The 27,282-nt window shown below is 44.6% G+C and overlaps 1 protein-coding gene across 1 annotated transcript in view; it reads left to right on the top strand.

Annotated features, from left to right (window-relative positions):
- The window catches only part of LOC139053068 (nose resistant to fluoxetine protein 6-like), a 126,619-nt gene that overhangs the window by 41,019 nt on the left and 58,318 nt on the right, over positions 1-27,282 (top strand). The window contains exons 2-6 of the mRNA XM_070530219.1: positions 10,239-10,471; positions 12,344-12,458; positions 24,014-24,104; positions 24,887-24,987; positions 25,877-26,059. Of these exons, the coding sequence (XP_070386320.1) occupies positions 10,239-10,471; positions 12,344-12,458; positions 24,014-24,104; positions 24,887-24,987; positions 25,877-26,059 (723 nt within the window). The remainder of the gene's footprint in view (positions 1-10,238; positions 10,472-12,343; positions 12,459-24,013; positions 24,105-24,886; positions 24,988-25,876; positions 26,060-27,282) is intronic.

Raw genomic sequence — 27,282 nt, 5'->3', positions numbered from 1 at the left:
GATCGAGAGTGCCCCGCCCAACCTCAACGAGTCGGCACACGGAGCTGCGCGAGGGATCATCAACCGCGTAGCTACCGGGTAGCGTGACGCCGGGGGTATTGACAATCGGGACTCTCCTTCCTCGTACACCAAAATTACCAAGCACTTTTATTGGCTCGGAGGATCTACCCCCTCCCACATTGCAAACTCAATAGACCTCAGGCTTTGACACTAAGGCTTCTACAGACGGGGGCGTACCCAAACCCCCTACTTCTTCACAAGATGTACCCCGAAATTCAGACGACAAATGCATGTGCACTATGCAATAACTTAGCGAACTTACCTCACATGCTCTAGAGATTCCCCGCGTTACGCGGCGATGAAAGTAACACTTTTTCACGCTGGGATGCTGTCCTACACAGCCCCAACCACGAAGAACAGTTATGGGCTGTCCAACGGGCCCGCGACGCAGCGGAGAGGCTCGGCCTCTCTGTCCCAACGTGGGAGCGGCCCGCTGCGCGCTAGGGCGCGCCCTAAAGGACCCTGATAAAGTTTTTCATCCATCCAAATTAGGAAGTTCCATAAGCTTCAACAAAAGACACTCCGTCACCAGAACATGAATTCATCTCCCTGGTGCAATATTCGGCTACTCCCTCCTGAATGACTCATTCTATCAACCAATAGCCCGCAGTTCCCAGCAGCTACGGAGTACCTGACCAAGGCGGCGGTCAGACTTGTAACGCAGCAGAGGGTGCTAAGAATATCTAGACCCGGACAGGCCGCCAGTGGATACTGGTCCTGGCAACCTTTGACACCCGAACTCTGTCGAGTGAGGTTAGCTTAGCAGGATTCTTTGAGGAACTATCAGGCAATGTTTGGGATATGATTGGCCTTAGGGAGGTTAGAGGAACTGCTGAGGCTTATACAGTGCTAACGGCCATCTTCTCTCGTATTGAGGTTTTCCAGGTAAGCAGCAATACGGAGTAGGATTTCTAATTCATAAGGACTTAGCGTGCAACATCAACGAATTCCACAGCATTAGTGAGATGGTAGCTGTCGTCGTAATCAAACTTAATACGAGGCATAGATTAAATGTAGTACAAGCCTGCACTCCAACATGCAGTCACGATGATGATGCCGATGAAGTAGATCAGTTTTATGAACATCTTGAATTAGTGATGAGAAAACTGCAAAGTCAGTAGGCTGTAGTAATGGGCGACTTCAATGCAAAAGTCGTCGGGAAAAAGCAGGCTGGTGGACAAGCAATTGGCAACTACGGCGTCGATTCTAGGGACGCTAGAGGAGAGATGCTGGTAGAATTCGCGGAAAGGAATAACCTGCGAATAATGAAACCTTATTCAGGAAGCGTAGCAACAAAAAGTGTGCTCGGCAAAGCCCTAATGGTGAAATAAAAAATTAAATTGATTTCATAATTTCGGCCGATCCCAGCATATTGAAGGATGTTTAAGTGTTAGGTAGAGTAAAATGCAGTGATCACAGCTTAATTAGGCCTAATATTACTCAGTTTGAAGAGAGAACGAGTAAAATTGGTCAGGAACAAGCAGGCCGACCTAGACGTAGTTACGGTAAAAGGAAACCAATTCAGGCTGCTACTTGCAAACAAATATGCAGCCTTAGAACAGAGTGATGAAGATGACATAGAGGAAATTAATGAAACCGTAACTCGGCTGGCTTCAGAGGCAGCAGTTGAAGTGGGAGGTAAGACACCAAAACAATTAGCAGGCAAGCTGTCCCAAGTAACAAATGACCTAATAAAGGAACGGCAAAGAAAGAAAGTGTCCAACTCGCAGAGATAAGATAGAATTCGCGGAACTGTCAGAGCTGCCCAACAAGGCGAAAGTAAGTAGTATTCGAAACTATAACGTGAAAAAGATGAAAGAACCGTAAAAAAAGAACACAGCCTGAAATCAGCGAGAAGGAAACTTGGCACAGGACCAGCCAAAATGTATGCACTGAAAGCTAAGTAGGGTAATGTCATCAGCAATCTTGAAGGTATAGTAAAAGCAGGGGAAAAATCGTATACTGACCTGTACAATACCCAGAGGAGTCAGCATACCTCCATTAGAAACAGTAATGAAGAGGATACAGAAATTCCTTCTATAACTAGGGATGAGGTCAGAAGGGCCTGGCAAGACATGAAACAAGGAAGAGCGGCAGGAGAAGCTGGAATTACAGTCAATTTAATCAAAGATGGAGGAGACATAGTGCTGACAAACCGGCGGTTCTATATACGAAGTGGATATCGACTTCAAGGGTCCCAGAGAACTGAAATAATGCAAACATTATACTAATCCACAAAAAGGCAGATATTAAAGAGTGGAAAAATTGTAGGCCAATGAGTGTACTTCCAGTATTATATAAAACATTCACCAAGTAACCTCCAATAGAATAAGGGCTACACTGGATCCCAGTCAACGAAAGGAACAGGCTGATTTCAGGAAGGGAAACTCTACAATGGATCGCATCCAGGTCGTCACTCAGGTCATCGAGAAATCCGCAGAGTACAATCAGCCTCTCTATATGGCTTTCATAGATTACGAAAAGACATTTGGTTCAGTAGAGATACTAGCCGTCATAGAGGCATTACGTAATCAAGGAGTGCAGGATGCTCACACAAATTTCTTGTGAACTATTTATAGAGATTCTACAGCTAGCTTAATCATCCACATGAAAAGCAGGAAGATACCTATAAAAAAAGGGGTCAGACAGGGTGAATATCTCTCCAATGCTGTTCACAGCGTCCTTGGAAGAAGTATTCAAGCTATGAAACTGGGAATGCTTAGGAGCAAGGATCAACGGCAAATACCTGAGCAACCTTCAATTTGCAGATGACATTGTCCTATTTGGCAACACTGCGGACTAGTTACAACAAATGATTGAGGAGTCGAACAGAGAGAGTATAGGAGTGGGGTTTAAGATTATTCTGCAGAAGACAAAGATAATGATCGATAGCCGGGCTAGGGCACAAGAGTTCAGGTTCGCCAGTCAGCCTCTAGAATCTGTGAAGGAGTACGTTTACCTAGGTGAATTAATCACAGAGAACCCGGATCATGAGAAGGAAATTTGCAGAAGAATGAGAATGAGTTAGAGTGTATTTGGAAGATATTGTCAGATCCTGACTGGAAGCTTACTATGAGTAAGAAAAGAAAGGTGCACTATCAATGCATCCTACCGGTTCTGACATATGGTGCAGAGACTTGGAGACTGACAAAGGAACTTGAGAACAAAGTAACGACCATGCAAAGAGTGATGGAACGAAGAATTCTAGGCATAACGTTAACAGACAGAAAGAGAGTGGTTTGGATCAGAGAGCAAACGGGGATAGCGAATATATTCTATTTGACATTAGGATGAAAAAATGGAGCTGCGCAGGTCATGTAATGCGTAGGTTAGATAACCGGTGGACTATTAGGGTTACAGAATAGGTGCCAAGAGAAGGGAAGTGCACTCGAGGGTAGCAGAAGACTAGGTGGGGCGCTGTAATTAGGAATTCGCGGGCGCTAGATGAAATCGGTTGACGCAGGACAGGGCTAATTGGAGATCGCAGGGAGAGGCCTTCTTCCTGCAATAGATGCAAAATCGGCTGATGATGAGTGCGTTATAGATGCAGTCACTAATAATGAGTTTTGCTGGCTCCTGAGGATCTTGACCCGTATTTACCTAAAGGTTGTCACGCAATTATTGTTATTGCGACCAGATGACAGCCAAGCGCTTTTCTAGACGTATTTTTAACAAAAGAAGTAGGTCGATGGCAGCAGCACTTACGAACAAAAAGCGTTGTGAATTTGGCTCCTCATTTTGTTGAGTGTACGGTTGCATGTTCGTCCATAATAGAAGGTTTATTTTTAGACTGTACAGATTTTTTTGTAAAACTTAATGGGCGAAGCGAAGGGGGCGTGTTTGCAGATGAGTTCATAAGCGATGTGGACATACTATGCCGCTAATAACGATAGCGTAAGAAGACTGAATAACGAAATTCAATAATGCACCTATTTATTATTACGTTGGTAACAGTTGCGTAAATGGCAAAAATGGAGGCACTGACATTTTATTGCGCAGTCATATTTTAAGAACTTGAAAACCGGACCTAATGCGAGATATTCATAATCAACTTCCAAAGCTGAATCGAGGGCACTATCGAGACTGAATGCGTACCGCTGCGCGTTAGACGGCATCATAGCATGCCACACCAAATCCTGGCCTGACTCACAGCCGCACATGCTTGGCAGGTAAAGCGTGCCGTATCAGTCGCTGCAGCGACTGACCGAGCTGTTCCGTTTCGATCTTCTCGCTTGTTGTTGCGGTCCGATTTGACAGCGGGACCACCTTTTCTGCGCTACCACGGCGCTCCGCTTCGATACTGCCTAGATTTACCGCTGAAATTTGATGACAAATATCTCGAGTTAGGTGCGCCATTCAAAATGAAAAAATATAAGGGTGTATAAAATACGACGGCCTTCAAGTTAGCCATTTAAGTATGCTCCTAAGGCTCTTCTAAAAATATAATTAATTGGGTGTTGTTGAGTAGTCTTTTGAATATCGCGTTATTAGCGGCAGCATAAGTTTACCTGGCCCACGCACTTTTCTGCAAAAACGCGACGTTCCCTTCGCTTAAAGCCTTTTTTTAAATAAAAAATCTGTACTGTCTAAAAAACCTTGTATATATTACTGTAAAAAAAGAAAGAAAAACAGATGAACACCGGTAAAGAAGCGAGCAGGAAGACGAAGCCATATTGTATTGAGGAACTATGGAATTCTTCCTTTTTATTTTGGGGAACATATGCGGGTGGAAATAGTTTACCAACATAAGGGTGAAATTTGAGTCATAATATTCACCAACTTTACGCTTACGAGAAATATCAGCTTCAATGTGTGAAATACAGAAATAATTGGTTGTATACAATCAGGTTGACAGGTGATGAAATCTGAATCAAGGCTATGGGTCATCTAACATTGTTAGCCCATCTATAAAAATTAGCAGAGACTTCACAGTAAGATTGCGTTGAGCAGTTCTACGTACATTTATAGCAATGATGATTGGCGTTCGTTTGTTGGCTTCGGGAAGTGGGTATTTCTTGGTCCTATTCTAGCCCGTCAAGGCTCCTCTGTGGTTCCAGGGGGTATGATTAAAGCAACTGTGCACATGGGTCTTTTCTCCGATGCATCTGCTTATCGATGGCAGTGCTTCTCGGCATTATTTATCTTGCGGGCCAAATATTATTTCTCACCATCGCCGACCTCGTTTGCGCACTGCGGTCAGGAGACTGAAATTAGGGTACTGTCTGCTTAAATGGTAAATTGAACCTGCATGAGGGGCCCTGGAAATAAACGCTGTTCCTGCGCCCCGCTGTGGCTTTGCGATTGTCTGCTTAACAAGTCCTTATAATATTTTGCAAAACCTGCGAAGGTAAAAAAAGAAAGGAATGCCGTCGATATTTCAGCATAAAACTATTTCTCTATTTCCTAGAGACAGTACGACACTACATTGCGCCAGAACCGTAGAAGTATGTAGATTTGAGAAGCTTTTGTAGATGTCTACATTGGACGAGAAATTTGTAGATATTCTTACAGCGGTGAATGTGCAATATGACTGGCTAGCAGCAAGCCAAGATAGCGGAAACTCCCATAACGGTATGCTCCTGCTCTTTGATCGCATTTTTCTCAACGGGCCGGGTCGCGACCCCAAGTAAAAGTATTTCCTCGCGTCACCTCCACACCGTTTCTTCGGCCAAAATTACACAAATCATCAGCAGAAATAAGGACAAGAAAAATAACGTTCGCAAAGGAAGTGGTGAAAAATCCTCACTCTTGTCAGAGCTGTAAGCGGAGGAACAGTGTAACCTAAATTACGACATTACGACTTCAGGCGAGTGAAGTACACTTTCTCTAACAGGACTGTTGAAGCCCGTGGGTGAACTATGCAGCCGTGGTCAGTGACACGGCACAAGTCGGTGTAGATGAAAGGGAAAAAATTGTAATCCACCTGACTGTAGGCCGACGCTACAAAGGAAACCCGTACGGCTTTCTCAGAGCGCAGATCTTTGTTTTTTTTTCTTCATTTGCGAAGGAGTCTTCCTGCGAAACACGTATGGTTTTCCTTTGTAGGTTCGTGCTGCAGTCGGGTGGATGACAATTTTTCCTTTTCATGAACTTTCCTCCACCTTGTGAGCTTCCGCAGAACTGATTTGCCAAGCACGTTCTAGAGGACAAAGCAGCGAGTGAGCAGCTTTTCAGCCTGGCACAGACAGCTAGCAGGAAGCGGAGCACTGCCAATGCCTGTTCGACTGTAACCCCGGCCACACTGAAAATTGGTTACGCGGCATGTATTCCCAGTGGAGCTTCCTCTACGTACCTGATTGCTCGACGTGCCTGGAGCTATGTCGGTTCATTGTTATCGCGCGGAAATGCAGCACCAAACATTGAATAGACTCACTCCCGCAATCAGTATGGAACGGCGTGGGCCACGTTTCCTTATTTTGATGTTGCGAGTAAATTGAACGTACTGTGGGGAGCTTGAGGAAAGATAACACGCAAACGCATGACAGATAGCGCAGTATGGCTCCAATCACCAGCCACCACGGCCAAAAGTGAAAGTAAAGAGAGATAGCTGTGTAGTTCTCACGTCTGCTGCTATTCGTTATCTCGTCAACGTCTCCTTCAATCAGTTTTCTTTACGAAATTTTCTTTGGACGGAGTCGACGTCTCACAACTAGTATATCGCTGCGGTATGTCATGCTCAATTATATTAGGTATGAATCGATGCTACTGTTTAGTCTGATCATGCTGGGAACACCAGCAGGTAAGGCGAGTTGACCGATTTGTCTTACTTGCGTACATAGGCTGCAACAAAACCTTAAATCACTTTAACCGAGCACTTGGTAGCAAGCCCGTTTTCCAAATGGCTAGCCGCCTTGTTTATAACTCTCCTATTGATCTGCCCCATGAAGTGATGCTGAAATTTGACTGCACAGCGTAGTTCGCTCCATTTTTGTCAGCCAACTTGATAGATCGTGCCGCCTCGTGCCAACTTGATCGTGCCAACTTGATAGTGAGTGCCGCCAGCGGAGCGAGAGCAGCATCGTTCTTTGCGCTCGCTTTCAATTGTGGCCGCACTGCGTCTTCATTGGTACGGGATGTGGCTATCTGCCATAGGGGCAAGTGTTCCCTCTCATACAAATTCACGATAGTGTGCAGGAACTTCATCCTATCGGCTGTGTTTAGCTTCTGCACACATCCATAGCATATGAGCGAAGCTCATCTTCAACAGTATATCGCTGGTCCGTTGGCCTGTGGTGCGGCAGTCATGTTTCTCTTCAGTGAAAGATGAAAACGTTAGTCTGGCGGCTTACCGAACGTGCTACTACATATAAATCTGATGGGATATGAAATGGCACAAAGTGCGCTCGTACGACATACCGGATGTTCCTTTGAAGATTTTGAGCAATTTTCTTAATAGCCATCTGTGGTGAATAGCGCAATTCCAGATCTTGAGCTTGTTTTCTCGCAGAGGCGGACATTACTTTCATCAAAATACAGGAATGCATAATCTACCAATTAACAAAACTTCACCTCAAAAAGTTTTTACCTTTATATATTTTAAAGTCAGATATTGCAATTAACAAATTGTAGCTAGTGAGACTGAATGCAAGCCATATTGAATTGAACAGAATTCTGTGGATGACATAATTTTCGAAATATCCACCATAAAACTTGCTGTGAAAATACACTGTCGTTCCACTTACTTTTTTAACAACATGCCGTTGCATGCATTGACACACAAAAGTAAATGGACCGTCAAGGTATTTCTTCGCAAATTACGGGAATTCATTTATCTCGAAACGGGTGACATGCTAAGAAATTGTTCTGATTGGACTTACTTGCGAGCTCCCAGGCTACATGTTATAAATTGCAATAGGTGGTGTATAGTTAAAAACATAGCTAGTGTTGCGTTTCGCCTACGACGCGCGGTATAGCCGGCGCGGATGCAACGGACGCCGGGGCTTCGTTCAAAGCAGCGGACATTTTGGCCAATTCAGCGCTGCCGCAACACCTCCCCGCCAAGCGTGTCCAGGCATGTTTCAATGCCGCGTGTCTTCGTGTGTGCGTGTTTGAGGCAACATTGCAAGGATACATGGGGCAAGAGTTGCGCAAAACAAGCGCATTTTATCGCAGCATGCAAGCGCATGCAGTGCGTAAGAATGTACTGCAGCATGGATTTCACCACTGCATATTGCAGTATACGTAAAGGCAAGCGCGCTAATCAAACTCATTTGATAGTTCAGTGACGTCATTGTTTTGTCTCTCTTTTGTCCCATATTTTCGGTTTACTAGTTTTATTTATTTCTTTATTACATACTGCAGACAAATCTGGCCCAAGCAGGACGGGCAGTACAATTTACAGCATATCTCGATTACACGAAGGCCGAGCTTGTGCAGCTCGGCCTTCGACCTTTTAAATAGACCTGCCGCCTAGGTGAAGTGACAGAGAGCGAAGGCGGGCAATAGCCTTAGAGCGCTGTGCTTACCCAGGCCTCTGTGTCTGTTGCTGATTCTCCTTAGTAACAACATAATGACCCCACCGAGGAACGTTATATGGAGGCAGAAACATTACTAGCCAATGTTTCAAAGTGATTGAAAAATAAAGAATGAAGGGCAAGAGACACTGATCCTGATTTCATTCAGAAACGGACAGCTTGGGCAGCTTGTAATATATTTGTAGCCACAGTACAAGCACCACATACGCTGCTCGTGCCGTTTTCTCGCAGCAGTAATTACCTCCGAAAGCGCTTACATGTCTATTGAATCTGCAGCCAAAGCTTCGGGTCGGCTACCCACTCACCGTGAGCAATATAAGCCGAAACAAAGGTTCGCTGAGGAACCCCGGTGTCATGCACATCCATTATAAACACAGAAGCAACGGAGGCAGCTAAGGCAACCCATGGATGCGTCACCATGCACGTGATCAAACATGGCTGCGCCCACGATATCGCCGTGAAAAGGGTCTAAAAGTTACCGCGTAAGGCGCTGTACGAAGGCTACGGGAAACTGTCATGGCGCCGAGACAACGAAAACTAAGAATTCAAGAAAAGGAAAGGCGTGCAAAGGCCCTCATGGCGGTTTTATTTTGTTTTGGTTTACGTGACTTCATTCGACCAATAGTGAAGCGCAGAGCCCTTGCTTGCTGGCCCGTGCGGCCAGATAAAATGATGGCGCTTCCTATAGCTTATTCAGGCGGGCTAGGCTCACGTAGTGTTCTTTACACTGCCGCGTGTACTTATTGCCGTTTCTGGTGACCGTCTTTCACTGGCCAACAAATGTTCAAATCAAGAAATGTTCAATCGCAGCGCAAGACGCGCCTTTCTATATCCGAAGTTTCTCGAATGTTGTCGCTGGTTCTATCCGTTGTCTGCTGTCACCTGACCTTGTGTAATCGGCTCGCATGAGCGAGGTGAGTTGCGTAGTACCCGTAGTACGTTCTGGAAGATACGAGGGCACCAGCGATGGTGCTGGAACCTTCGAGAAGTCCTGTATAAAAGCTGACGTGCTTGACCCGAAGAATCGGCTTTCTACGATGGCGGACTGTGCGCGCTGCTATCGTTGCGTTTCGATTGCCCCTTTTCTGGACAGCGGTTGACCCAATAAAAAGTTAGTTTCGTGATTCAGAGTTTTGCTACTGTGTTGGTCACCGTAGATACGGCGTGGCAATGTACAGTATAGAAAGGGAGACTAGGCACACAGTGCCTCGTTCCGCCATCACGCGGATTTGCAACCCCTGACGTGGCCAGGTGACCTGCAGCAAGAAAAAAAAATTCACAGCTATGCGGCAAAATCTTAATTCTTCCACCCTGGTGTTTCTGTACACCGCTCTTCTCGGATCATTATGGCCCATTTTTGAGCCCGCTGGTACAAGACATGTCATACTGGATGGGATATTTCACCAGACAGACTTGAAAACTAATTTCAACGATTATCACTTTATGCCATAACTTCCATGCTCACTTCATTCCACAGTTTTTTTTCTTTTGTCCATTCCGAAATAGGAATGAAATAAATGAAGCCGATTACCTTATGGCTTCTCAGTTCCGCCAGTTACCGCCTTATTAATGTAGTGCAGCTTTTTAGCGCCACTCCGATGATGATACACCTGTGATGTGCTGATACTGAACTGACTCGCCCCTTGTTCTAATGTTTATTAAAACTGTGTTCTGTCTCTGGGTGCGATCTCTTCCCGTTTACAGTGCTGGATTCGTCGAGCAAGCTTCCCGCTGGCATTCTGGAGGGCACAGTAACAGACCTAGGTGACTACGACACGTGTCTAGACCTGAGGTTCCCCAACCGCTTCGATAATCGACTGGAAGACTTCCGAGGCCAGTACTGTGGGGTGGCCATCAGATTCCCACTGCCCGAGAAGCCCGACGTCATTCGACACGGCGCCGTTATCGTGAATCCCGCTGGATTTCCCAACACCAGCGTGAGTGGGACAGTACCCGTCACTCTCGCTTGTGCGGTGCTTTGAGCATTGGAGTTCTAACTCAGCATTGGCTAGAAGACGAGGAAACACGTTGATGTTTGATCTTCAACGAAAAGAAAACACATTTGTTGGAGTTCACAGATGCAGTTTTATTAACAAGATCGCTACCATTACTGTGAACCAGTGCCCTGTGCCTCGCAATGTAACGATGTGGTAACGTTTCGTCATATGCTGCCGAGCACGCATTTCAATTTATTGTGATTCAGTAAAATATGCAACAGGTATTTCTACCATGCATATGTCCACAAAACACTGGCAGACCAACGTTTTTCTTAAACGCATTGATAACTCAACTTAATTGTCACTGAAGGCAAGAATGCGGTGCGCGAATAATGATGAATACCGAGGAAGGTTTTAAATAGATTAATTTAGCTGAGAGATCACGTGGAGAGGTTGAAAGTACCTGCTTCTGGCTACTCCATTTCACTGGCATATCGGTTAAGAGAATAAGAGGAATGAAAATTACTTTAAAAATTGTGGTTAACGGGGAAAAATGAAGAACAAACCATGGATGAGGCAAAGATATATTTATGTTGTACCTATACATCTCTATGTATCAACTGCTTGCGCTGACCTTCGAGTGGAGTCTTCCACATGAAGAGCCAAAGACTCGGATGAGCAGTTCAGCCTACGCAGCACCAGGGAGAATGCTTTTATAAATCAAGATAACCACGAAAAATTCTTGGTATACTTGCTTTTGCAGACTGGAAAGACTGCGCGCCAACAAGTATAAACGGTGTTGAAGGTTAGACTAATGCTAATTTTATAAAAACGTGATGCCGGCTTCACAAACTCTGCTTGCACTGGCGTTGTATCGGGTTTCGCGGATACAATTTTCGCACATGTTTAATATCATCGAGCGAGTAAATGACAAAAACTTATTGATAAACCTTTTTTTCTATCGTTGTTGTGGTACGTGTTCGTATTTAAATTTTTAGGACAATGATATTTGAGCATAACTTCACTTTATTTGAATCTCCTGGAGCGCTTCTGTTCCGAGATATTCTTCATCTGATTTAACACTCAGTCAGCTAATTTCACATGAGGGGCGTGGATCTGGACAAGGCATGAAGCCGTGAGAGAACGACAACGCGAGGTAAAAGTAAAAAAGTCAGTCGTAGCTTGTTTTCGCCAGCCGATAGCAAGAGTGTAGCTGTTAGCAGCTTCTTCTAGTTTGCGAACAATGTGGCACACGCACTAAGCTACGTCGCAGCAGGGGCTTGGTGTTGCGACGAGATCTACGCTCGTGAATGACGAAATTAGCTGACTGACTGTCAAATTTGATGGTGAATGTCTCCGAACAGAAGCGCTGGAGAGGAATCAAACAAAGTGAAGTTGTCTTCAAATACGATTTTGTTAACATTTCAAGTATGAATATATACCATAGTCGTGAAAGTAAAAATAAAATAATTAGGAAAACAATGCTAATATTGTGTTTGCGGACTAACCTGTGGCAAAAATTGTGTCCGCCACCGCGAATAAACCGCCGCTGGAAACAGATTTTACCTAGATAGCATAGCATTTTTATCAAAATTAGTTTAACCTTGAAGACCCTGTATAGCATTCCTCAAAGAAGCTCAGTTTCACGTACACTTTACGTGCAACAACCGTGTCCTTTCTTTATTTGCTTTCAGTGATTAAAGGTCTGAAAGAAAAAATGTTTGCGAGACCCACTATAATGATGTTCAACAACAAAGGCGCGTAGGGCTTGTAAAGCGTTGTTATCGTTTTTAATTTGTTCCTATTTGACTTGAGAATCGCTGTGTTGCCTTACTAGTTCACATGACTTTTAATGATTTCCTCACAAATCAGGTTATCAAGTACCTGGCCCGCAAGTCCTACACCCTGTATCACACCTTCATCCGCTTAGGCCTCTGCCTTCCTAGTCACTGCACAGAAGAGGATGTACAAAAACTCATCGGTCCAAGTAAGGATTCCAGTGCATAGGTGTTCTTCCCTTTGCAAGCTATACCTTAAGTGCGTGCACACGTTGTTTGTATTTGTGTCCTCATATGCAAATAATTCTTCTCTCCTGCATAGAAAGCCTCCTGCGCCTTCAAGGTAGCGCTGACTAACGGTGTAACGCCATCCGTCATTGAAAGCAATGATGACTTCATTGCAGCGCGAGTGCTACGCGCTATGTCGCATACATTAATATCGAGTGCTTCGATGTCACCGCGAAGGTGTGCTCATCTGCCGTATTTAAAGAGAAAAAATGCAAGGGAAATTTCCCAGGTTGGTGACCACATGGCCAAGGCTGCCTTTGGGTCACGAAGCCAGGTTCCTTAACAGCAACGCTCCAACGAAATACAGCGCAGTAAGCACAATGAGAACTCGCCAGTTAACCCTGCATAGACGTGGTGTATGAGAGGCACGCGGCGAAAACGCAGCCTTGGCAATACACGAACGAGATAGCCTGAAAATTTTCACAGAACTGTACAATTTCGGCAGAAGACGTCCGAGTGCAGTGTAGTAAAGGATAATATTACAAGGTACGGTGTTCAGCGCCTATGCCGTGGAGCTGCTGAGAACGGTGTCGCAGGATTGAATTAACCTCGGCCATCTCGGCAACAGCAGCCGCCTTCCGGAGCGGGTGGAATTCAAGAAGCTTGTGCCCACTCATATCTACGTACATGTTATAAAATCTGAGGTGGCAGGAATAATTCTTCTGCACGCCAACACCGCTTATGACACACGCACTTTGCATTTTTGGGACGTAAGAAGCCTTATTATTATTACTAACTATTATTTCTATTAACTTTATTATTATTATTATTATTATTATTATTATTATTATTATTAGTAGTAGTAGTAGTAGTAGTAGTAGTAGTAGTAGTAGTAAATTACTACTGCTACTACTACTACTACTAGCTTGCGGTTGCATTTCCTCGCTTTTAACTCCCTTCAGATATAAAATATAACTAAAAACTACCCTCGTAATATAACAGTGCCGACCTCTCACATTTCGCTTGTTCGTCCTGACAAGTTTCATCCCCCACTTAATATATCCGTGATCTTGACGGCCTTACGCAATAACGATTCAGATGCGCTCAATAAGTTTCCTTGCTTTGCTTTCAAAATCTAATGACTATCTTGGCTTTTAAACTTATATATGCAGTTTATTGGACTCTCGTGAACAATACATGCGACGTCGCCGAACATGTCTGTTGGTTTACCGGGATTGTTCTGGATGGCACTCATAGCTATATATCCCAGCACAAGCCTAAACGATGCACATTTCCCCAACGGTTCTCTGCCCAACTTAGAACTGCTTCGAAGCGTAAAGAACATGCTCACAGAAGAGCCTAAAGTTCTGAGTCTAACAAATGAATAGGAAAATTGCGCCTGTCGCGGTGCATCTGTGATCATCAATATAAGCGGGATCACATGTCACACATCGAATCATTAGAGAACAGCGGCTCTTACCGGTTAGCGGACATTTGTAGACACTTTTATATGCGCTCCAGTAAGCGTGGAGATTGTGTCCGTCTGCTCGACTCTTCTAGTGCAGAAGTACGAGCAGTCGCTGATTCTCTCGCTGTTAATTTTTCTCTACATATGAACCGACACCTGATAACACTGTCTGCCACCAGCGCTCTGCTGCTGGAATTTCTGCTCGGTACTCTTTGACGCCAATTTTATGAGCGAATGCCTCAGGCGTCTGAAACCCTCTTTACCCTGCGGCGCAGATGGCACCCCGGCCGCCATAATGAAGGACTAGGGCAATATCTTTGTACATGTGCAGATAGCAGTCTTAAAAAAACTGCTTGAATAATATCACTTTCGCATTCTTGGAAAACTGCTCGCATTTTTCTTGTCTTTAAACCCGACGTGAAAACGGATATCACAAACTATCAGCCGATTTTTCTTCTCTCTGCCATTTCCAAGACTTTCGAATTTGCTATTTACAGGGTATCGTTGTTCCGTGTCAAAATATGTTCTTGTTTCAAATGAGCATGAATTTCTTTCTGGGTGTTCAACGACCACCAGCATTGTCAGCTTTATGATGAAGGTATTCACGCCCGTCACGAAAAACGGTCAAGGTTATGTGGTGTACTCCGACCTCAGTAAAGCCTTTGACGTAGTCAATCATCCCCTGCTGCTCAAAAAGCCTGCGCACTACGGTGTTGAAGCTACTATTGTACCTCTACTATGCAAGTATCTCCTCGATAGGTCCTGGTTCGTGAGCGTCAATGATCCATCTTCTTCTGTTTATATGGTATATTATGGTGGTGCCCCAAGGATCTGTTTTAGGTGGGCTTCACTTCCTTAATTTTCATCAGTGAAGTTTCTTCAGGAACCCAGCTGTCTTCATTTCTCCGTTACACTGACAACATCAAAAGATTCAAGGAGATACAGAGTATCGTGGAGCGCGGTGTTCTGCAGTCCGACCTATTCTTAATATCTGAATGTTGCCATTCTATGTTAATTCATCAAAACACACAAGTTTGTGACATTGACGTAAAAAGTCACAATACGGTCTTTAGTTAATCTGTTGATCATTTAGTGTTGACGAGCGTTGTAATAAACGACGTCACTGTGCTTTTTTATTGTACGTTAAGCTTCTCCGTCCAGTCTAAGCGCGTAGCATCACGAGGCTTGCGCGAGCTCAGCTCCGCCTGCAGACTTGCAAGAGACTTCCGTAACTCATTCTAAATATCGTTCGGCAGTTCTCAGTGTTTGTTTTATCTTACTTCGAGCTCAAATAAAGACAATAAAATTCACACAGATTACGTCAGTACAGATGAACTACCTTCCCAGGCGGACATCATTTGTGAGAAAAAACAAAGCAATACATTCGCTAATTCAAGTCATAGCATTAATAACTTCTTAGTCAAAAACTAAACGGTGCAGCTTTATACTAGAAAGTTGAGGGGAGTCGGCATAAAAAGTCTCGTTACGTATCCATATGACCATGTGACCATGTTACGAATCCATTGACCATGTTAGGAAAAAAATAGCTGGCATCAAATCATTCGTTTCGTTCACCTGATAACGCACGTGTCACCACGAAGCGTAGCTCTCTGCCCAAACCCCATGTGACGCAGAATCGTGGCGTAAAATGGAGCCGCCATCGCACTTCGTAGTTTCCACTACATTATTCCGATTGCCCCTTTGAGAAACTGCCATTTGGTCCCATTGCCACTGCACCAGCTAGAGTGAGACACACCGCTTTATCGCATGATATGGCGAAGCAAACATTTTACGCTGCTCTGCTACGTCACCGGGGGACTGCAGCGCGAGCCACGATTAATGGTCCCGCGTGCAATTGGCACCAGGATTGGCCACCCCGGTGCAGTACTTGACCACAACCTCCTATTTGAATACAACAATCAAACCCCGGCCCTCAGTTCCCAGCAGCTGCGAAGCAACTGACCACGGCGGCGATCAGACCTGTGACGCAGCAGAGGGTGCTAAGAATCCCTAGATCCAGACCGGCCGCCATTGAAATCTGAACCTGGCGACACTTAAAGCTAGAACGTTATCTAGTGAGGCGAGCCTAGCAGTGCTGTTGGAGGAATTAGAGGGCAGTAAATGGGATATAATAGGGCTCCGTGAAGTTAGGAGGACAAAACAAGAATATACAGTGCTAGAAAGCGGGAACGCCCAGTGCTACCGGGGCTTAGCGGAGAGACGACTACTAGGAGTCGGATTCCTGATTAATAAGGATATAGCTTGTAACATACAGGAATTCTATAGCACTAACGAGAGGGTAGCAGGCCTTGTTGTGAAATTTAATAAGAGGTACAAATTGAACGTCGTACAAATCTATGCCCATACGTGCAGTCATGCGTACCAGCAAGTCGAAAGCTTCTATGAAGACATGGAATCGGCGATGGGTTAAGTCAAAACAAAATAGACTATGCTGACGGGCAACTTCAATGCCAGGGTAGGCAAGAAGCAGGCTGGAGACAACTCAGCGGGGGAATAGGGCATAAGCTGTAGCAATAGCAGGGGATAGTTATTAGTAGAGTTTGCAGAACAGAATTATATGCGGATAATGAATGCCTTCTTGCGCAACCGGGATAGCTGAAAGTGGACGTGGAGGAACCCAAATGGCGTGACTAGAAAAGGAATAGACTTCATACCCTGCGCTAACCCTGACATTATACAAGCTGTGGACGTGCTCCTCAAGGTGCGCAGCAGTGACCCTAGAATGGTAAGAACTCGAATTAGCCTAGACTTGAGGACGAAACTGAAGAAACTGGTGCATAAGTAGCCGATCAATGAGTTAGCGGTAACAGAGAAAATAGGTCAATTCCGGATTAAGCTACAGAATAGGTATTCGGCTTTAACTCATGAAGAGGACCTTAGTGTTGAAGCAATGAACGAAAATCTTATACGCATCATTAAGGAGTGTCCAATAGAAGCCGATGGGAACTCCGTTAGACAGGATACCAGTAAGCTATCGCAGGAGACGAAAGATCTGATCAAGAAACGCCACTGTATGAAAGCCTCTAACCCTACAGCTAGAACAGAACTGGCAGAACTTTCCAAGTTACTCAACAAGCGTAAGACAGCCGACATAAGGAAATATAGTATGGATAGAATTGAACATGCTCTCAGGAGCGGGGGAAGCCTAAAAGCAGTGAAGACGAAACTAGAAACAGGCAAGAATTATTAATATGCGTTAAGAGACGAAGCCGGCAATATCATTAATAAAATGGATGAGATAGTTCAGGTGGCTGAGGAGTTCTATAGAGAGTTATACAGTACCATTGGCACCCACGACGATGATGGAAGAGAGAATAGTCTAGAGGAATTTCAAAACCGACAAGTAACACCGGTGGATAACTGATGGTGATTAAGGGTTACGGACTGAAATCCAAGGAAAGGGAAGCATAGCAGGCGGCGGCAGAAAGTTAGGTGGGCGGATGAGATTGAGAAGCTTTCAGGGAAAACATGGCCCCAATTAGTACATGTCCGGCGTTGTTGCAGAAGCACGGGAGAGGCCTTTGCACTGCAGTGGGCGTAACCAGGCTGATGATGATGATGATGTAACACCGGAAGGAGTAAAGGAAGCCTTGGGAGCTATGCAAAGGGGGAAGGCAGCTGGGGAGGATCAGGTAACAGCAGATTTATTGAAGGATGGTGGGAACATTGTTCTAAAAAGGCTGGCCACTCTATATACACAATGCTTGATGACCTCAAGCGTACCAGAATCTTGGAAGAAAGTTAACTTAATCCTAATTCATAAGAAAGGGGACGCCAAAAACGTGAAAAATTATAGACCGATCAGCTTACTGTCCGTTGCTTACAATGTATTTACTAAGGTAATCGCAAATACACTCAGGAGCACCTTCGACTCCTGTCAACCAAAGGGCCAGGCAGGATTTCGTAATGGCTACTCAACAATAGACCATATTCACAATATCAATCAGGTGATAAAGAAATTTGCGGAATACAATCAGCCCTTAGATGTTGTTTTCCTTCATTACGAGAAAGCGTTTGATTCAGTCGAAACCTCAGCAGTCCTGGAGGCATTGCGGAATCAGGGTGTAGACGAGCCGTATGTAAAAATACTGAAAGATATCTATAGCTGCTCCATAGCCACCGTAGTCCTCCATAAAGAAAGCAACAAAATCCCAATAAAGAAAGGCGTCAGACAGGGAGACACGATCTCTCCAATGCTATTCACAGCCTGTTTACAGGTGGTACTCAGAGACCTGGATTGGAAAGAATCGGGGATAACTGCTAATGGAGAATACCTTAGGAACTTGCGATTCGTTGATAATATTGCCTTGCTTAGTTACTCAGGGGACCAATTGCAATGCATGCTCACTGACCTGGAGAGGCAAAGCACAAGGGTGGGGTCAAAAAATTAATCTGCAGAAAACTAAAGTAACCTTTAACAGTCTCGGTAGAGAACAGCAGTTTATGATAGGTAGCGAGGCACTGGAAGTGGTAAGGGAATACATGTACTTAGGGCAGGTAGTGACCACGGATCCGGATCATGAGAGTGAAATAATCGAAAGAATAAGAATGGTCTGGGGTGTGTTTGGCAGACATTCTCAGATCGTGAATAGTAGGTTGCAATTATCCCTGAAGAGAAAATTGTATAACAGCTGTGTCTTACCAGTACTCACGTATGGGGCAGAAAGCTGGAGGCTTACGAAAAGGATTCTACATTAATTGAGGACGACGCCACCAGCTATGGAAAGAATAATGATGGGTGTAACGTGAAGAGATAAGAAATGAGCAGATTGGGTGAGGGAACAAACTCGAGTTAATGACATTTTAGTTTAAATAAAGAAAAAGAGATGGGCATGGGCAGGACATGTAATGAGGAGGGAAGATAGCCGATGGTCATTAAAGGTTACGGACTGGATTCCAAGGAAAGGGCAGTGTAGCAGGGGGTGGCAGAAAGTTAGGTGGGCGGATGAGATTAAGAAGTGGGCAGGGACTACATGGCCACAATTAGTACATGACCGGGGTAGTTGGAGAAGTATGGGAGAGGCCTGTGTCCTGCAGTGGGCGTAACCAGGCTGATGATGATGATGAATGCTACCTCACCAAAACTTTAGACGTAGTCAGCCACTCAGTTCTTCTGGTTAAGTTTGCGTACTTTCGTGTTGACTTTGGAGTTGTCAAATCTCTTGCCCAGTTATCTGCTTAATAGATCATGTAATGTTAATGTCAATCGGAAACGTTTTGTTTGCATAAGACAAGCGACTTTCCTCAAGAATCATTATCAGGACCACTCCTTTTAATTTTTAATGGTGTTTCTTCATGTATTACGAATTCTATTTTCATTTAATATGCCTTTGACCTAGCTTTTATAAACGTTCAAAGTGTTGATGAGTGTTACATCCTGCAGTCCGACCTGCTTTCTTTTTTTGAATGGTGCAAAGAGAATGGTCACACCTTATATATTGGTAAGCCCCAGTTATCACTTTCACTTGATAAACAGCAGGTATTCTGTTCCGCAAACTCTTTAAGACCATTGATCTCTGTGTACTGTTTGATACAACCTTACTGTTTTTCTGCTCACACTAAATACGTTGCAGTGCGGGTTCTACGCCATATCGGTACTGTTTGGAAACTATCAAGTGAATTCACTTCTCCAGCGCCTGTCTTCAGGGGTGCGATCGGAGATGGTTGTTCGGCGCGTTCGTTCGGTTACCGGCGCGGGCGATTGGCCTACTCCGCGCCGACGTCGCCAGCCGCGGGGCGCCGCCCCCTTTTTGGTGACGTCAAAATGACGACACGCTCCTGTCAATCATCCGCCCACCAAGCATTTCGTCCGAACGCGACGGGAGTTGAGAAGTTTGGAGCGATCATATGGCTTCGCATGGCGCGTCTGGTGGATTGGATTAGATCCAACAGGCTGCCTTTACGGCTGCGGAATGGCACGTTTGAATCCAATCCATAGTTTATTTCTAGAAAATGGCGCTTCCGTTGGAAACTTAGGTTGTTGCGCTGGCGTTTCTAGAGGAAGGAGGATAGCGGGTGGTGCGAAACGCGTTTGAAGAAATGACAGAAAGTGAATTCCGGCGTCGTTTTTCTTTCTCGAAACAAATAATTCGTTATTTGTACAGAGAAATCGACAACATCATCGGTGCCAGCGAGCCACTGGGATGTTGTCGCTGCGTCTTGAAAAGTGCGCCACTCTTCCCGTCGTTTTTTTTTTTCTTTTTCCTTCTCGCTGTGCGCGACACCACCTAGGGACGACGGAAAGAACCTAATAGTTATAAATTGCAGTAGTCACACGTACTGCTATTTGAAAACGTGTTTGGGCTTGAGAAGAAAAAATGCATTTTTTTAGATAAATATTTCATTCAATTGGAAGACGAGAAACATTTGGCTTTGTAGTATACTGTTTGCAAGCAGACGACAAACGACGGAGGTAAACTTCCGGGGAGGTGACCGCTTCCTGATTGGCTGGTCTCTCCGCCCTGCTGTCACAAATTTTGCATACTGCAACTTTGTGACGTTGCAGCAACTGAACAGAACGCGTATCGAACAAAATATCTCCGATCGCGCCCCAGGTTGTACACAATAATCGGTCTTTTCAAGTGGAATACGGGTCATTGACCTGCGATGGTTCGGCACATTTATATCCAACAGCGACACCGTAGAGCGGACCCAGAAAAACTTTTTTCAGCATATGCCGCCACCGCCTTATTAGCACCGCCACTAGATCTTGTTCTTGCACTGTTAAATTACCACCGCTATCATCATTTTGTTGCCGATGTAATCGGCCTGATCTCCTATGTGCGTTCAAACTTCATGGTATCCTTGCCTGCCCCGAATTTTTCAGCTGTATAGCGCTTTGAATTTCATGTAAGACTACCGCACTGCATAGACCTTTTCATATTCCTGCCTTCCGTACCCAGCGCCAAACTGTGCATAGAATATAATTTCTTTCACAGCGAAGCTGGTAGCCTCTAGTGGATCGGCACTTTTCATGTCCTTCTACGTCAGCAAAAATGTGGGCCGGTCCAGGCGGCAGTGAAGGGCCAGAATCAGTGGCTCGTACCCACGAAAGGTAGAGACTTCAAGCAGTCAGCAAAGTGAAGCAGGCAGTGCATACATTCTTTGCAATCACGCATATCAAATACAGAACAGCATACCTTTCAATAAAGAACAAGCTTAGAACAATCATCCGAACCACAATTATTGGTGATAAGGTGCTCGTGATAACAGTGCGAATCACGTGGCTCTCCCCGTATACGTTTCCCGGAACGTATGCAATGAACTAGCCTAACAACTTATTTCAATGTTGTTGCAGCACCGCTATGGGTGGCGGCGTACTGTCAAAATTACCATTACTCCGATTACTCTGAATTACCACTACTACCATTACCTCCAAAGCAATAAAGCATTGCATACCCCACTGAGCAATTGTAGTGGTGGTTTTCAACAGCTTCGCTGGACATCTAATTTCGCAGGGCCGGGATGGCGAGTGAATATCTTCGCACTTATTTTGTTAATCTTGATATTTTTCATGACATGCTGTCATATTATGGTTCCGAGGTTCTCATTGTTGTGTCTTGGCAACTTTCCTATGTGTTATTAAAATTTCTTCCCTTCCATTTGTCGTGAATTTACCATGCACTTTGTTAAATGTACGGTGTTCTTTCTCATAATTGTGTTTTTAATGTTCTTGTGTTTCTTTTTTTCGTATTATTCCAAATTTATTTCTTTCTTTTCCTATTTTGTTCCTCCCTATAAAATTTCTCCCAGCTGTTTTCCCAGCTGCGCGCCAGCATTCATACCCTAAGGTAGTTCCCCGGTACGTTGAATAGACAATTAATTGATTGATTAATCAATTTCTTGAACAAATGTAAATTTTTCTGCCTACATGAATGTTCGCGGCGGTGTATTCAAAATAAGGTTGTGCTAGAACGCTTCCTAAACTCAGTTATCTTTATTACCAGTGTACTTTATCAATATATACTCAGACTGTGTTGAGTTATTGCTTGATTGATATTTATTGATTTATTAATTTATTCATTAATTTATTGATCAATGGATGAATCGCTCGGTGCAATGTGCTTAGTGTCCAATGAGACAGTTTTACGTTGTAACGTAACTGGTGGAGTAGGGGGGTGGCCTTTATTTGTTTCGACCAGAGGTAGCTCCTATAGGTATTCACTAGTTGCCTGGTTATTTCTTCTTCTGTAACTGTCTGTAGAATATATGTAGCCTATGTGGCAGAAAGTCAATTTCATTCTGTGTAACTTGCCTGTACATAACATTGCTGCATTCATCAGCGTGTACCCTGCGATGTGGTATCCAGCGTATTCTTAATTTTTTTAGTCCAGCACTTTCGTCTTGTTCGGTTCGCGAACTGTTCTTGACGACTCACTGACAAGAGAAATGTTTCCCAGCAATTCCTTGGAGCCCCTCTTTATTTTGGGCTCCTGTTTGCTTATCCTTGCATACTTTACCTTTAAAGTCCACTTAATTCCACTTCGCTTATAAAATGGCACTGTCAGTCTCAAAACATTTTGAGCTTACCAGAACCGGTGTGCTAAATGACATATATTTCCTTTTTTTTGTTACTCATGCACTGACCGGCTGACCGTCTTCTTTAAAGCCTCAAAAGGAGGCCGCCAACGACACCCCGGAATGCTCCCTAACTCTCGCTCCCCCAAGCCCTGCCCCCCCCCCCATGCCCTTGTTTTTCTTTCCTTGTTTTCCCTCTCTTGTTCTTTTCTTTTTCCTTATTTTTCCTTTTTTACCCCGCCTTCCCACTCTCCCGCTCTTGTCCCTTCGTTTTGGGAACCATGCTCACAGACGTCAGGCGACACCGCTCATTCTCTTTGAAGTCTCTCCCTTAACAACCAGCTGCCACCGACAACAACCGCACGTGCCGTCGCTGTACTAACCCTTTAAAGTTAACATGCCGAGGATGACGAGGCCGCCTTTGACGAAGATAGGTCCTCCTATCGAAACGTTGGCCAGCCTTGCTGAGGCACCTTATCCCTGTTTATAACCTTTATTCCACAGTGTGCTACTCCATCTATCAGCCCCACTCTTGATTTTACATTTATACAGGGTGTGTTTTTAGCAGAACCAAACTTTTAGCTGCACCCCCCCCCTCTCCCCACCTTTCTTATCGTCTCTGGGGTCACCATTGGTCCGAACCCGCGAGCAGCTTGCGTTATCACCGTGCTGTCTGCGGCATTGGCCTAGCGCTTCAATGCCAGCGGGCCACCAAATTTATTTCGTCATTCCGTTGGGCGCCTCGTTGCCGCTATAGGGCTGAACCCGCTCTTTGGGCCTTTAGATATTGCAGGCACGACTTTATATCAGTCTGTAGCGTCGACCATGTGGCATTGCATTCTTTCCCTACACTCGGTGAGTTCTTAGCTGTTTTAATTTACGTGATTTCATTTACACAACTCGCACGCGCGCGTTTGAGACAGGTTACAAAGAGAACGTGAATTTTGACTAAACGTTGTTCTCATCCAAAAGCCTGAAACGGCATTTTGTCGGTTGAAGTGGATACGTGTCGCCCAGCGGTATGGCGAAGTAAATTAGGCGGCCCGGCGGCGGGGCCAGACCGCCGGTGACCTGGGAGAAGTGACGAAAAATTGGAGGGCGGTGACGTCAACGACACAGGTGCTCTTTTGTCAGCCATTTTTGGTTTCAAGGAGCCTTCCAAGGGGAACTGATTGTTTGCGTAGCATCCATGGGAACATCGCTATTCAAAATTTGATCGTTGGGCTAGGTAGTGTCGAGTACGAGCCCGAGGCACTCATTTGCTGTAGCCCCCTATTGTTGATAATTAGGAAGGTAATTGCCATAACTTCTCTAATTACGCGCGTAATTACGGAAATTGCCCCTTATCTAATGGCTGCCAATCCGCGTACTCGAATCGCAAATAAAACGTTACTGTGATTTCTATTGTGCTAATTTTGAATATTTGGTGCAGCTAAAAAAACACTGTATGTTTCAGAGAAACTGCCCCTCCCCCCCATAAACCTGTCCTCTTGTTACCTCGAATAAAATAAAAATTGCCATTCTGTGCAGTTAAGACATACCTTCACCTCAACGCCACGGTGCTCAACTGCCAAGTTCGAGAAGACAACCACAAGATGAACAAAGACCAGGTAGCCGCAATGTAAGCGGATGCGTTCTGCTTTGTCAATCGACATTTCTGTGAGTGCTTTCAAATGTGCTCCATGACTAAAACAAGCCTTTGACAGCTAAAATCATTTTTCCTCCATACATACGCTAAGGAACGTTTAAGCATAAATAAAATGGATTCTTTTCCACATTCTAATTATCCTGAGAGTCGGCTAGAATGATGTCGGTCTTGAGTCTGTAATCTGCAAACTGAATAATTCCACTTAAGCCGGAGTTGTGTGTTTTCTGTCTAAACACTTCACTGATAAGCAATATTAATTCGCCACTAAACACACTTTTGACCGAGTGAGAAGCCATTTCCAACATATAACATTAACAAGCAGCTTAGTTGCTCATTCTGTGTCCACTTGTACTCGATGTTATCTCTTGCCTCCTTATTTCCTACAGCACAAATATCCGAGTTGATCTTATGTGAGAACAGGATGACAGCATCAGTGTATCGGACCTAGTGAGTCATACATACACGGCAACGAAGTCTACTATTCATACTATCAGTCGTAAATAAATAAATCATTCTTATAATATTTACAATAGAAGAATATCGGCGATACGTCTGCGATCAATGCGAAATAGGAATGTATCTAATCGCACAGGATGTCCTGCCGTAAGATATGTATTTTGCTTCTTTATCAAGAAAACAGTGTCTTCACATGTTTTCCGCGTGTTCACATCTTAACTGAAAAAAAAAAAGCTTGGATTTGCAGCCAGTGTTGAGTTAACCTTCTCGTCTTTTCTCCTGGCTTCCTCTTTACACAGAGCGATTATTGGCTTCTTCGTCGTGTTAATCTTGATGGCCACCATGGCCGACATAGGCTACCGGCTGTTCGAAAACTGGAGATGCCACGCTTATATGAAAAGTAAGTCCGCGCAGCGGTTCATTGATGTTAGTTTCTACCCAAACCGAACTTTGCCAACTAATTCGTTGTAGCGCAGGCAGAACTACACGTACACACACGACAGCACAGAGAGTTTCTCTGTGTGTTACCTTAAATATTGTTACCCTAATGAGCTACCCTAATCGCTGCAAACTACTGTCTCGTTCCACACTCTTAAAAATGCTTACGCCCTTTGTGGCTTATCTTTTCCTGCATCTATAATCGTCATCTGCCTTGCTTGCGTTTCCTTTCTTGAAAACTCAGTGCTCGCTACTTTCCTGTTGATAATACTGTGTCACGCTAATACCGCGCAAGCCGTTCGTGACTTGCAAGTACCAGGCTCGCAGCGGTAAATAAAGGAAACTCAAGCAAGGCAGATTATGATAATTGCTGTGGGACAAGATAGGAGCCAAAGGGTGTAGACTTTTTTACGAGTGCACATTATTGTTATGCCCATTTTTCGTCCTCATTCACGTGCATAATAGCCGACTTTGTTCCCCACTTACTGACGCTTTCACGTTCCCTCACCGAAAAATTTGCTGAGGGCCAAGAAAATCACAGTAGCGCGTAATTACCAGCAAATAGTAATTCCGCGCAGTACGTGTAACATTATAACTCTGCTCGCCTTCTCCCAGGGAGTGAACAATAACATAGCTTCCTTCTATATTTTCTTAATACTGTGCGGGAGCAGTAGATAAATGCAGAAATATTTGCACACAATAAAATGCTTAAGCATATAACAACTACCACCCTTTCCGGCTATCAACTGAGGTTTCGCGTTAGCCCTATGCATAGATGGCATCATGAAGGTGTGGAACGGTAGTGCTCGGTTGTTAACTCCATAGTAAAAAGTTCTAATATATTGTTCCAGAGCCGATGGTGCAGTCGCTGGTGGACATGTCCTTCCTGAGAGCCACCCAGAAGCTGCTTACAGTACACACCCCTGATGACCGCCACAATAGGAACCTGCAGGCTGTTCATGGCATCCGAACGTTCAATGTCTTCTGGATTGTCGTCGGTCACACATATGCCTTCGCCGAGCAGATCACGTACCGTACGACATCACTCCCATTTTATTCGTACATTAAACTACTTGCAAAGGAGAAATCTTTCTGTCCTTCATGGGCTCAAAATAGACCTTGATGGATCGCATTCGGAAGGCAAGCATCGAGATGAGCGACAAGCGCTTTGCGCGTGACATTTTTTTTTCGTTCTTCCCGGTGCCTTTTCCTCGGGGATTCTCCTTACGGCCATGTGCCAGAATCATCGCCACTCCAGAGACATAGTCAAGTGCAATACTTTGGGATTTGTAAGTAATTTATTGGCGTGTAGCTGAATGCTTACACAAGGTAGTCTAGAAAAATGTTTGTGTGTAAGCTTAGCAAACCTTGCTATTTAAAAGAGGCAAGCGAAATCCTTTATGTGCAGGTGTATTTACTGGCGCATGCACGGTACTGGCCTGAGCGAACAGCCCGCGCACAGTTATCGTCGTCTTCGTCTTCAAGAACGTGGTAGGCTTGTTGTTCTTCAATAGTAGTAGCTGTTCCGTACTATTATTATTAGGATAATGAACTTTTGGGAGAAAAAGCCACGACAGTATTTTAAGGCACCCTAAATAAACACAATCTATTTGTGACAAACTTCAAATTCTTTCTACTAACCTGCTCCTTAAGCAGATGCCGGTGTGGTATAGCGTCTGTCTTGGTCACTTCACCAGGTGACTCACTTTTTGTCTTTATTAGCTGCAACCATGCATGCGAGCCGTGTACTTGGCAGACCTGCAGCACATTTTATCAAGTCGGCCTGCTTTACAGGACAACTTCATGCAACCACTGACAGATTCCAGCTCTTCCGGTATTCTTCTCAAGAAATGTTTATCTCTTTTAAAGTTACACCGTATTTTATAGCTTTCTGTAGGCTCCAACAATTCGAGACTCTGGTAAAAAGATAAAAGCTTTTCGGTTGTGAAACAAAATAGAGTGTACCGCCCATGTGTTGAGTGCCAGCTGCTCATGTTGAATCTTTATTTCTTCTGAAATTTTTCCGTTGTTAACTTTGGGTTTAGTCATTCGGGGAAAAACGGCGCAGTTCCATATAGGCTGCTTTCCTACACAGCTCACAGATATGCGAGGATTTCTGTTTAAGCTGCATTTGCCCAACTAACTGCTCGCTGAATCAGTCCGCAGACAAGCGTAACGTGGCTGAGCTGCAATGAAATGAGATGGAAGCAGGTCGTCTGCGGCGTCCTTACGTGCTGTTTGATTTGGCGGCACTGAG

Source organism: Dermacentor albipictus, unplaced genomic scaffold (assembly GCF_038994185.2).
Source record: "Dermacentor albipictus isolate Rhodes 1998 colony unplaced genomic scaffold, USDA_Dalb.pri_finalv2 scaffold_65, whole genome shotgun sequence".
NCBI lineage: Eukaryota > Metazoa > Arthropoda > Arachnida > Ixodida > Ixodidae > Dermacentor > Dermacentor albipictus.
Note: the sequence above shows the minus strand (reverse complement) of the source record. Positions and strands in the feature narration are given on the sequence as shown.